The sequence below is a fragment of the Sesamum indicum genome, linkage group LG10 (assembly GCF_000512975.1).
Source record: "Sesamum indicum cultivar Zhongzhi No. 13 linkage group LG10, S_indicum_v1.0, whole genome shotgun sequence".
NCBI lineage: Eukaryota > Viridiplantae > Streptophyta > Magnoliopsida > Lamiales > Pedaliaceae > Sesamum > Sesamum indicum.
This window is the reverse complement of record NC_026154.1, coordinates 16,162,377-16,175,717: the sequence shown is the minus strand read 5'-3', so window position 1 is coordinate 16,175,717 and position 13,341 is coordinate 16,162,377. Positions and strand designations below refer to the sequence as shown.

Below are 13,341 nucleotides of genomic sequence, written 5' to 3'. Positions count from 1 at the left end.
AGAATATAATCACTGCAAAATATTTCTTTCACCAAATATTAATTTCAATCAATATTAAATTAAGTATCCCAAATTATCTATATTTTTATATATAATAATTGTTTTAAAAAGCTCAAAAATATAGCATTAAGTATAAATATAATAATTTGAACATTAAACAATAGTATCAATGGCTCTTGTTCTCATGATTCACGCTTTCTAAAATGGAAAATTGGGGGGAACAGGAAAAAGAAGAAGAACAACAAGAATTCTTATGTAAATAAGGTGGGAGCAAATCAAATTAATTACAGATTAAATGTGGAATATTTATATTATTAATTATATGACAATTATTATATAATTAATTAAAATTGAATAAAAATGGATTAGAATTAAAATTTCTGGAACAAGAAAGGACGAGGCTGTAGTATCTGAATTTCTATTATTTGATGTGTGTTGGTGGGGAATACTCAGTACTCAGTAGACAACTATTTCTCACAAAGCAAAAAGTCCAAGAAACATCAGAGGCACTTTGATTTGACTACAATTGCCAGCAAAGCTCCAAAGCACAAAAAATTCTTCCATTTTCAGTAGTTTCAGAAACACCAGCAGCTCCTACTTCGTACAGCTCAGAGATCAGAATTGTCTTCAACTCAACCTCTCCTCTGTTATAAACCATAAATTTCATCTTACCACAATCAGCCCACTGTCCAGCAATCACTTGTCAATTTTCAAACTTCCCCCCGCTCTGCTCTTGTGATTGGAATCTCATTCAAGTCAGTGGAAAATCCAAATTGCTGAGGAAAGTTCAAATCTTGGGCTCTTCAGAGGTTTGCTTCAATCTTTTTTGTAAAATATTTTACTAGTTTTTTGAATCTTGGTGCAGTTGACTTCCCCGGAAAAGAGATTTCTTGATTTTGGGTGAATTTATATGGGTAAAGGAGGGGGATGTATGCCGAGTAAAAGCAAGGCATCTCTGGGTGTATCTGATCGTGATGCGCCCATTCCTCTGTCTGAGAGATCAATCTCAACGGAGGGTCGCAGCCCAGAAAGAAGTGTTAATGCTGCAATCCCTGTTCGAGGTGGGGATTCCCAGAGGAAGTTGAGGATATTTATTGTGTTTTATTCAATGTACAGACATGTAGAAACCCTAGCAAGAAGAATCAAGAAAGGGGTTGATGGGGTTGAGGGTGTTGAGGGGGTTTTGTACAGGGTTCCTGAGATTTTGACCCCTGAGGTATTGGAGCAGATGAAGGTTCCGCCTAAGGATGATGGGATTCCGGTTATATCGGCGGAGGAGATGGTGGAGGCTGATGGGTTCTTGTTTGGATTTCCGACGAGATTTGGGAGCATGGCCGCGCAGATGAAGGCGTTTTTCGACTCGACGGGTGGTTTGTGGAGGGAGCAGAAGCTTGCTGGTGTTCCCGCAGGGTTCTTTGTCAGCACCGGCACGCAAGGGGGCGGCCAGGAAACCACTGCGTAAGTCTAGTTGTGTAGACGTTGTGGATGGTTTGGTAATGCTGATGGTGTGCTATTTGATTGAATGGTCATGGTTGCTGCATTTCTCCTTGCTTATTGCCTTTGCATCAATTTGCTTTAAGTTTGACTTGTATATTTGTCAACATACCTATTTCTTGGGAGAATTCTTATCCAAACCAAGCAAGTAGCAAGTGTGATACACTTGACGTGATTGATCACTTTTGCTGAACTATACACCAATCACATTACAAGTGTATAGTACAATTGCTCTATAATTAGTTCAGGTTCGATCAAAATCAATTTGAGTTATAATCTCCCAGACTTTGATTGTAACCTTCAGATGCATATAGTTTCTGAAAACGACTACCTAACTGTAGTTATGAAATCTTCATTTTGGACAAATTAGATGGTTGATAATGTTGATATCTTGGTATCTCATTGAACCATTGTCATGTAGTGTGGGAATCTTGTCATAAGTATTCATCTCAAGGATATACCTGTTGCAGATGGACGGCAATTACCCAACTAGCCCACCACGGGATGCTCTACGTTCCAATCGGATACACATTTGGGGCGGGAATGTTTGGGATTGATTCGATCAGAGGCGGTTCCCCTTATGGATCAGGAGTATTCTCAGGAGATGGGACGAGGGAACCAACCGAAACTGAACTTGCACTTGCAGAGCACCAAGGCAAATACATGGCTTTGGTGGTGAAAAGATTTGCTGGGACATCTTCGTTTGCTCGGAACAAAGTAGCAGCCAAGACTTAGGAGTGGCCATGATCCCATTTCTGTCTGTCTCCTCTCCAGTGTGCATCTCATGACTTGATACAATTACAATTTATTTGTGACAGAAACATTAGGTTGGTTTTTTTTATCTTACGTTGTATTTGCCTTTTAAGTCATCGTCATATTCGCATGTGACTTGTTTTGATTTAGGTTGATTTTTCTTAAGTTAAACTTGTGTTCGGGACACGACTTTGTCCAGAGTTTCTCAAGGTAGTTTGTTTTTTGCCATTAAAGACATGACTTTATGGTGTTTGGAAAAAATCTAATTTAAATTGAATTCGTCCCAACCTAAATCAAAGAGGCTTGTTGTGTAATTAATGTATAATTTTAAAAAAATAACTAAATATATAATAAATATATTACACTTATTTTGTAATTGATCTGTTTGAACAAACCTATCTTGAGTTAAAAACAAATTATTGCTGGGTTGTGGGCTAGTGTCTTTACTTGAGAATTTGTCAAGTTTGATGCAAGAAAATGGTAATTAATAAAAAATGCTCAGTCATTTTCACTCTATTCATTCGTCACTCCATTCATAGCCTTACTTGGCAATGTATAATAAGCTCAACTTATAAAAACGAATCAAAATATTGCCTTCATACATACAATTTTACCAATAAGTTGTAACAATCGATCAAAATTCTAAATTATCTTATTTAAAAATATAAGTTAGAAATAAAAATTAGTTTTTTCAACAAAAAAATATTATAAAGAACACTTAACTTACCAATAAACTGCAAATGTTGAATGAAATTTTAGATTAACCAATTTAAAAATGTAAATTGTAGACTAAAATAACTCTTCTTGATTTATTTTTAGTAAAAAAAACCGTATAATTTGGGCGAATAAACCGGGAAGAAAGGGCAACAAAAACAAAGAAACCCCCAAATCAAAATCAATAATATTTCTTGACAAGAAAAACAAAAGATACAAAATACTGTAATATTCGGTAGAGAAAGCAATTTCTTTAAGTGATTTCGTGACAAAAATCACAGAACCAAACACAGTCTTAGTAAAGGGAGAAGAATGTATGGCAAAGCTACTAGTAAACACCGTCTCGCAATGAGAGAAAAAAAACGGCGTTATCAGCGAAACTTCCACATATCGTTCTGTGCCTCCCATGAATCAGATAAGAACCAAAATAATCAGCTTATCTGGGATTATGAAGGCAACTACTCCGCTACCAAACAGAGTATTCATCCACGGAGTTACGAATGGCTGGAACCCCAAATTAAAGAGAAAAAAAAAAGACAGAGAACCAAGAGGAGTCACGAAAAGAAGAACAGCCACTGCGGAGGGCGGCGGAGGGAGGCGGAGGGCGATATGATTCCCTTTCTACTGTAATATCAGTTGTATGGTATTTATAACAGGAGCTGCTTCCACAGAAACCCTAATCGTCGGAATTTTTGTTTTTTTGTTTATTATTACGAGTAAATATTATATTTAGTGCCTTAAATTTTTGGTTAAAATCACTTTAATTTTTTAAATTTACTTTTTAACTTTGGTATTAATAAATTTTAATTTTTGTCTCAATTTTGTCCCTCTCATAATTTTTCGACGAAAATGTAAATCGGAGTTTGACTTTTAGAGGGTAAAATGATAAATTTAAATTTGATTTTATCACTTTAGTCCCTTAAAATTTATAAAATTATCAAATTAGTTTTTTTTAAAAAAAAAAAAAACTATCTTTTTATATTATATGATGTAATTATCTTGTATGAAAAATAAAAATTTTGAACTCTTGTGAACATAATGTTAACATATTACTTAATTTAAAATAAAAATAACCTTTTGTTTTCATTTTCAGAGGTGACAAAAATATCAAAATTATAAATAAATTTATAAAATTTATCTAATTTAAAAATATAACTAAAAAAATCTATATTGGTTCTTTAATCTTAGGAGTTAAAGATATGCATAATAAAATTAAATCTTAGCAATATTATTCAATGTTAATAGCTACAATTTTGAAGAAAAAAAAATTGATGGAATTTACCTTTGATTAGATTATTTGGTGGATTTCAAAATATATATAAAATTCATGTTGAAAGATTTTTATAAATTAATTTCTATAAGATGGGATTATATATTTAAAATTTAAAAAACTTTTTAAAATGAATTATATATATAAAATCCAGCAAAGAATTTAGTTAAAAAACATAACGAAACCCCAAACATTTAATAAATATTGTTAAAAAATTTAACTTTTTTAAACTTATTTTTAACTCTTGAAATTAAAAAAATTTGAGTTAGGTTTTTTTTTTTTTAATCACATTTCATACTAGATAAGTTTTATAAAAATTATTCATAATTTTGATTTTCTTTAACTACTAAAAAAGAGACTCTTTATTTTAAGTTAAGCAGTATATTATTATTATATTCACAAGAGTTCAAATTTCTCATTATTCACATAAGATAATCACATCATATTAGTATAAAAAATAAATATTTTTTGTGTAAAAATAACTAATTTAATAATTTTACAAACTTAAGGCACTAAAGAGATAAAGTTAAACTTACAGATCATTTTACCCTAAAAAAACTCAAAATCCGGCAGTATTTTCACTAAAAAATAATCAGAGGGAGCAAACTAAAATTTAAGAAATGAACTTGAGGGACTGAAGTAATTTTAAATGAAAATTTAGGGGATCAAATATAGTATTTACCTAATTATTATTGATAATTTATCCTTTTTTTGGCTGATTAGAAGTTTGTGCAGGAATTGTCCTAAGTGGGATTGAATAAGAATATTTTTAGGGCCCATATATCTGGGCCAGCCCAATTTGCTCTTGGATTACAGGCCCATCGTTCCATAGCTTATTGAGAATTAATTAGAATAAACTCTCTTGAATTCTGGTATATAATAAATATATTATGGTTATTTGAAAAATTATCAATATCCTTCAAATTTTAAAAGTCGTCTAATAATTAGTCCAATTCATTAGTCCCTGTTATGTTTTCGTCAATTTCTTAAAATGAACTCACTAAAATGCTTTTGCTTTTGTTAACTACGAATTATAATTTTTTAAAAAATACTTTTTTTATAGAGCAAGTGGCAATCTTTTTACAATTTGACAGATTATTCCATTCACCTAGTTCATTTTTTTTTTTATAATTTTTTATTTTTTAATATACAACAAGAGTAAAATTGATAATTCTAAATTTTCATCCAAAATATATAATTTGATCAGAAAATATTTTTTAAATTATAACAAACTTCAGTAGAGTCCACTGTAATTTACTCTTTCATCTGATATAAATATGTCATGTGTGTAAAGATTGCATTGCTTATTTTTGTTTTTAGAAAATAAAAACTTTCATACATATAATGTATATATAATAAATAAAATAAAAAATTATAATCGAACTTAAAATAGAGGATCCAATCCGCATCAAATGGTCCAAAATAGATCTATTATTTGAGTGTTGAGTTCCTTCTTTTTTATTTTGGTAAATAAAAAAATAATTCAAATTAAACTCGTTGTGACGGGTTAATTATATAAATATTATTTAAAAAAATAAATTATATAAATATAACTTATTTAAAATATATAATAAAAATATTTTAAGTCGTGAATGGGCTTTTTTTTTTTTTTTTTTAATTTGGGTGTGTCGTGGATCTGATGAAATTTTCTACTAGTAATTCATGGTTGTCACCGCAAGTAATTCTTTGGAACGTACAAAAAGAATCTTGATATAAGATAAAGAGAAAAAGAAATGTGAAAAAAAAAATATTTGCAATTATGAATTTATTAAAAATATTCAAATTATTATTATGGCCAATTTTTTTAAAAAAATAAATAAATTAAGAATAAATTTGAGTATTCAGAAATTACTATAATAATTTTATTTTATAACAATATAAACATATAGTGGAAATTGACCACTTAACGTGTTAGAAGTCCCATTGCTTATACCTAATCCGTAACCTAATAGGACCTAATTTGCCAAAGACACAACGTAATCTATATGTAATTTTTCTATAATTATGAAATATTAGAATTAATTATATCACAAACGATTTTAATATGTTGTTATTTATTACAATTAATTGGGTTTTTTAATTGTTGTATTTAAATTTGAATTAGTTTCTCATGTTATTTTGATATAAATTTTGTTTAAAAACTATTTTTTTATAAAAAAAAATAAATAGGAGAAATTCTAGTCCTGACCTTATCTGACCAAATCTGAATAAATTATATGACAAGTGTAATATACTTGTCACGTGATTGATAATTTTGTATATAGTTTGAAAGTGACCAATCACATAGTAAATGTATCACATTTACTCTATGATTGATTTAATTGAACTAAACCTGATTTAGATTAAAAATTTTCAATTGATAGATATGCGCATTAAATGGAAATTACATAAATATCACCAGCGTTATAAAGAAAAGGTTCATTAGAATCCAACTAATAGGTACATGCATGGTTAGGAGTTAATACAAAGTACTGGTTCAGATTTTTCGTATCATAATTTGGTATTGGGGAAAAATACAAGTTACCCATTGTAATATTATAAATATTTATATTTTTTAAAATACAATACTTTATCCTTTATATATTTAAAATACAATAATTTATCGGTTTGTCAAGGGAGATAAGTTACTTCATTTTAAAAAACACAGGGAGATAATTGCTACTTTTCTTTTTTCGTAAAGAGTAATTTGCTCATTTATAATATCATAGAGGATAAATTGCATTAAACCCTTTGATATTGCATCTCATTTTATATTATATATATATATATATATACACCATGTGTAAAAAAATCATATATCTTTTTATTGTATTCCATACATAATTTATCTATATATATATCAATACTATTATATTAAGTCCAATTACCCTGGAGCAACATATTTGACGTGCCTAATATGAAAATTTTAAAATATTCTTACACTTTTAATAATTTACCAATAATAATTTGATTAGCCAAATATGAAGTTCCTAACATATCCCACTTTTTATTGTATCTCCATTATCTTCTACTCATGATTTTTGGCAATGATCGTGTTCGAAATACGCGACTATGACTGGTAGATTGTATTCGGCCACGTACGCTCCCAAGATCGAGTGATTGGGTCATGAGAATTAAAACACGAACGTGAAGCTCATCGAGTGTGTCCCCAACTATGACCCTCTGACGCTAAAATTAGAGTTGATCGAGGTAAAAATATGCAAGTTGAATGTTGTAGGTCCAAAATATTAAATAGCAGATACCTCAATAAATGATGCGTTAAGGTATTTATAGATCCAGGTGTATACGGTGGTTTGGTCCACGTGTCACCATTAAGGTAATGACATTTCCGATCGGACCGCTCTTATTAAGTCGGGTCTTCAGCTATTAGGTCCGGTCTTTCCGACCCGCTTATAATAGGGCGCGGATCCTGAGCTGGTGAATGACGGAAATACCTTTCATTAAGGGTATTTTTGGTAAATGGGGATTCTCCCCATCAGGCCCCTACTTCACACCGATATTGTATCGAGTGTGCCCCAACTGCTAATATTTATATTGATAATGAAAAAAAAAAACTTTTTTTACTAATAAATGGTGATTTGTAATATCGTGACACTAACTTATTTTATTATTTCAATAATACTCCTAAGTTAGTTTTTATTTATTTATTTATTTTTTTTTCTCTTTTATGAAATGCAATATGTTCGTTTATATATTTATGATAAATTTTAAAATATATAAAAATAGTATTATATGAAAACAAAAGCAACGTACCATAACGACTAATATATATAAAATACCAGAAGAAATACAATACAAATAATTTGCAGTAGAAAAATCGAACTGAAAAAATACAAACAAGTCAAGAACACCTTAACTTAAAATAAAACAAACAAATTCGATGTTCAAATGAAACCAACTATACGGAAAGTTCTAACCTAAATTAGGTTTGGTCGGATTTGAACCAATTATACGACAAATACATATAATTGATTTAATTCGGTCATTATAATCTGTGACCGATTTGATTGGATTAAACCTAATTTGGGTAAAATATTTCCGCCTATATGCAATCCATACATAATTTTCAGCAGTGCGCGGTTTGATTGGGGTCACATTTGGAAGGCAGCTCCATGGCCCGAGTTGAATTGATTCCAAACATAGGCAAGTACTTGTTGTTCTTGAAACTGCAAAAGCACGTCAGGTTCGCGTGTCCCAGCGCCGCGCAGCAGGCCCCCGAAGGCGGAGGCGGTGCCGCGCTGCCCGTAGCCACCGCCGGCTTGCACTCCAACAACTCGTCTTGGCTCATGCCGCAGAGGCTGCCGCCCTCGTCGTTCGCCTTCGCCGTAGCAGACACGGCTGCTGATACAATCACCACCAGTGCCACAATCAGTGCCCTAGTAGCAATGCGTGAGACCTCCATCGAGAAATTCAGTTAAAATTTAGTGTTCTTTCCCTTTTCTCCCAACGGGGTTGGGATTTAAATAGAAAGACGTCTCGTCTCGCATATGAGGGGTAGACAGTGCTGTCAATTGGTCAAACTCTAGTTGATTAGAGGTTGGACTAAATCTAATCTGAAAATGATTATTAAAAATAATTACACCGCTTTCTATTGAGATTTGGTATAATTATACATAAATTTTTAATAGTTCAAAAATTACATATAGTACTAATGATATTTTTTTCCATTCAACAAATAGATCCATCTAAAGATCAAAATCCACTAAATCTGTTAATTTTAATTAATGAATAAATCTATACATTTGACGGATAAACGTGAAGGATACTAGACATCAATCCTCAAGAGAAAACAGTATAATTATTTTAATATTTGAATATGAATGATTGGATAGGTAAATACGGACCGTGGAATTGGTATGATAGATGGATGTGGGAATTGATCCCCCGTGAGTGCTGACTACTGAGTGGTGATGACAAAGAAAGGTTGGCAGACTTGGCTGTATACGTCACGGGCTTGCTATGTATCACCTAATCCTATGTATTTAATCAACACATTAATGGTTTGGTACTGTAAACTAAAATTTGGTTAGTGTTGATTATTGTTGTGACATTGATATGAGTTCTTAATTACTCCTCATTATCAAACATGTGAACCTTTTTAAAGCACTACTGTCATGATTCTGATGGTGACGTTGTACATGTTCTTACCATTTTGGTAAGTATTTTACACAAAAATTTTCGACAAACTTCCCTTGAATCCACGACGACTGATCTATCAATAATACATAAAATAAATTTTGTGGAATTCGGATTGACTGGACATGATTCATTCAAATGATCATATCTTCGTCCAAACAGATTCAAATTTAAATGACAGACTGTTATGATAAACTCACCTTTTGAATAATAATTTTATCTCAAATCCGAACTTCTACATCATTATGGGCTCTTGTGATCAAATTTAGCTTAAATTACTAAGTTGGTCATCCTTCCTCTGTAGTAAATTCATTCTGCATCGTTAGGAACTCTTATTGATTAAATTTAAGTAGGGTTACTAGGCTGGCCATCCTTCCTCTAGCTTTTAACGCTAAAAGAATAATTTTGAAGCTTGTTTTGATCATTAAATGTAATAAAATTAAATTTAGACCTAAATTTTCGTTCATTAAACATTTAAACATTGCTCGAGCTCACTTTAATTAATAAGAAAATAATAAAAAAAGCAATAAAATTAAATTATTCGTGTTCGATTTATATTTAATTCTTATACTTTTTCAATATTTTTCCTCAAGACCCAAATATAAGATAGTGAGCCCCCACTAAAATAGTCCAACAGGCCAAAAAGGTCTTCCAGTCTATGAGCAAGGTTACAATAAGTTGCATTAGACCTACTAACTTGACAAATCCAAGAAATGAGTTCAATCCAACAAGTTGAGTTAGCTTACGTCAGGAAGTACACGTCATACAACACATCATAGTAAAACTCTCCGATTATCTCCAAGAGACCCGGCTGGAATTAACTCTGTAATCAGCAAGTAACTAAATCCCGAGATACTAAGATAGATTGGGCAAGACTCGGTCAAAAGATCATATATTCATCTAATATCAGTCCAAATCCTAATTTTTTTTTTGTTATGTAGCTAACACGTGCAGTTATCCAACAGTATAGAATTCACCCCAACTACCTTCTAGATCTTGCTCTATGAAGGCCTATAAATGAAGTATTATGCAGTCATTTTGGTAACACAAGCTACTGCACTCGTACTCTCATTTTATCTCGATTTTTTTAGCTATTTTCAACATACTTTTTGCATTCCACATGATTTTTATCACTTCAATATTACTTTCAACCATATTCTTACATTGTTTCAAATTTTTCGTTTATTTTTTTAGTAAGGACGTTACTGGTTTAAGTATTGGAATGCTAACATTTGTTTTACAGGTTAACCCTCCAATAATCGTAAAATTTTATTGAAGTCTTTCGAATATTATGATATTGGTAGATCCCCATATGCAACAAATTCGATTAAAATAATAACTCCATTTGGCTATTAATAAAATAAAAATTTAAATATAAATTTTCAAACTTGATAAAAATTTAAAAGACGAATAAAACAATGACAAATGGAGTTTGATTCAATTCCACAAAATTTGAACCTATTTCTGGTTTGCGAGGCTTGCCAAGAACACAATTGAGGGCGTCGCGAAGCACGTGACAACAAGAATCCAGTGACGTAGCGTGGAATCATTTTTTAGACATATCTTAAGCGCAAACGAGTAAGGAGTCGACACGTAAAAAACCGTGTGACGTGTCATTTGGAGGCCGGTAAAGAAACAGCTGAAACGGAGTGGGGGCTATGCACGCTGTGATTTCCAATCCCCTTCTATTTTTGTTCCGCATTTTATGGTTTTACTTTAGTCCCTCATAAACTAACAGCCTTCTTTACAACAAAAATAACGATAATGCCACTGCAGTTACACTTTTATTACTCTTTTTCCAGAAATGTAATTTTACCCCCATGAAAAGGAAAAAGGGACGCCACAGTAAAATTAAAATAAAAAAAAAAAACCCCCCCCCCCCCCCAAAAAAAAAAAAAGAACAAAAAGAAAATCACAACCTAATTAATACTGAATAAATTTAAGGGTAAAATATATTTTGTCCTCCTGAATTATTCGTTATGTAACATTTATTTTCTTAAATTAACAAATATAACACGTATCCCCTTGATTGGATAAAAATGCCTCTCATTCCTTGAACAATTATATTATTTTTAATATATTTTAATATTTTACATATTAAATCATCACCAAATTATTTTTTAAATAATTATTTTAATAAGTAAAGAATTTATATTAAAAATAAAGTATAATTAATATATATAGTAGATACACAATAAATATAATATAATCAACAATTCATATAGACAAAGACATATATATATATATATATATATGCTTAACCAAAAGTTCAATACTTTTAGAAATATTTTTTAAAAAAAAAATGTTAAAAAAGACGATATGTAATTATTCATTTTTATCTAAAAGAATAAATAGTTAATAACTTAATTTTATCACCAAATTAATAAAAAAAATTTACGAAATTTTTTGTGCATTTATTGTACTCATTTATTAGTTAACTTTGAGTTTGTAAAATATTTAAAATTTAAATTATTTAAAAACTCACTAATTATATTTTACTTTATTATAAATAAAAGATATTTTTTTCAATTAATTTCATAATTAAACTTAAAATGCAAAATTACTAAAAACAAAGAAATTTTTTGAACTAAATATATACATATATATATTATAAGTGCAATATAATCTAAAAATTTAATTTTAGAGTATAAGTATTACATTTGTTAATTTAGAGGATAATTATTACATGACAAATAGTTTAGACAACTAAATGTATCTTACCGTAAAATTAATGAAAAAGCAATCATAAATCATAAATTGAGGAGTTTGGCGTGGTTTAGAGCTAGTTCGAGCACACAGTTTAACACCCATGATTGTTGAGGTGGATGCTACCGTTGTTCTCCAGCTCTTAAAGTCACGAGTATCCGGGATGTGGGAGGTGCATCATTTGATCATGCGCATTGTGCAGCTTCAATAGGAATTAGGATCGGACGTACGACATGTTTTTTGGGAGGCTAATGGAGCGGCTGATTATCTTACGAAAGAAGCAATTGACTCGGGTTATGTACCAGGAGGACATTACGGGAGTACTCCGAGGCATTATCAGACTGGATAAACTGGGTACTCCCCACCTTCGCCAGTAAGCTTTCGTGATGCTTTGAGATTGATTTTTGGTCGGGCGTTGGGGGAGAGATTGGGGCATTACATAGCAAGTCAGACCACCGTATAAAAGGAATGAGCATCTCTATATATTAAATTCTATTTGTTTTTCTAGACTTGTATAGACTTTGCACATAAATTAGAATTTCTTTGACTATAAAGGGAGTAAGTACTCCCACATTTATTGTTTTTGAATTGTACACTCCATAATTTTTTCTGAGGTAATAAATAGGTTGGGGTCCGCTAAACCCCCGCCTAGCACAGGCGGCTTTCGCAAAAAAAAAAAAATCATAAATTGATGAGAAAAAACCAACATTATCGCACGTTGGTTACATAGGAAAGTCGCCAATTATTACTCCGGATAAGAACTTGGCCACATTAACGCGTGTATGTTGATCAATTTACGTATATGGATAGGCGCAATGAGATTACACCAAAAAAAGTAAAATAGCTTACCCCACACGTAACATATAAAATCAATATATAACACGTGCAACTATCCAACAATATTGAATTCACCCCAACTATCAACATATAATTTCTTTTGACTGCTTGCCTCGTCTTTTTTTTTTTTTTTTAAAAAAAAAGAAAGCTTTAAATTTCAATTTTTTCAATAAATATATAATACTTATTGCGTTTAATACTCATTAAAATTGTATTTTTAGACCATATATTTAACCAAATTACTTTTTTTTTTTTTAGACTTTATGGTGTTGTTATTAAAAAGTGTTGAAAAATGGTAAAGTAAGGTGGATAAATTAGGATTTTGGACATGAAAGAAGAAGTTTGACTTATGTTGTCTTCTTTAACATCATCATCATTATAATCTAATGATTACAATTCTTATCCCAATTTGGACTCATTTCTCATGGCTT

At 30.8% G+C, this 13,341-nt stretch overlaps 2 protein-coding genes across 3 annotated transcripts; one reads left to right on the top strand and one right to left on the bottom strand.

Moving 5' to 3' along the window:
- On the top strand, positions 458 to 2,367 carry LOC105172872 (probable NAD(P)H dehydrogenase (quinone) FQR1-like 2). Of its 2 annotated transcripts, XM_020697468.1 has the most exons (3): positions 461 to 809; positions 1,117 to 1,458; positions 1,965 to 2,367. In XM_020697468.1, the coding sequence occupies exons 2-3, from the start codon at positions 1,229 to 1,231 to the stop codon at positions 2,227 to 2,229; spliced, it is 495 nt and encodes a 164-aa protein (XP_020553127.1). In that variant the 5' UTR covers positions 461 to 809; positions 1,117 to 1,228; the 3' UTR covers positions 2,230 to 2,367. The 2 variants fall into 2 exon arrangements, with proteins under 2 accessions (XP_011092773.1, XP_020553127.1); XM_011094471.2 differs by having other exon boundaries at positions 458 to 1,458.
- Positions 8,298 to 8,633, bottom strand: LOC105172977 (putative lipid-transfer protein DIR1). The gene has a single exon (XM_011094603.1). It carries the CDS (start codon positions 8,631 to 8,633, stop codon positions 8,298 to 8,300), a length of 336 nt encoding a protein of 111 aa, XP_011092905.1.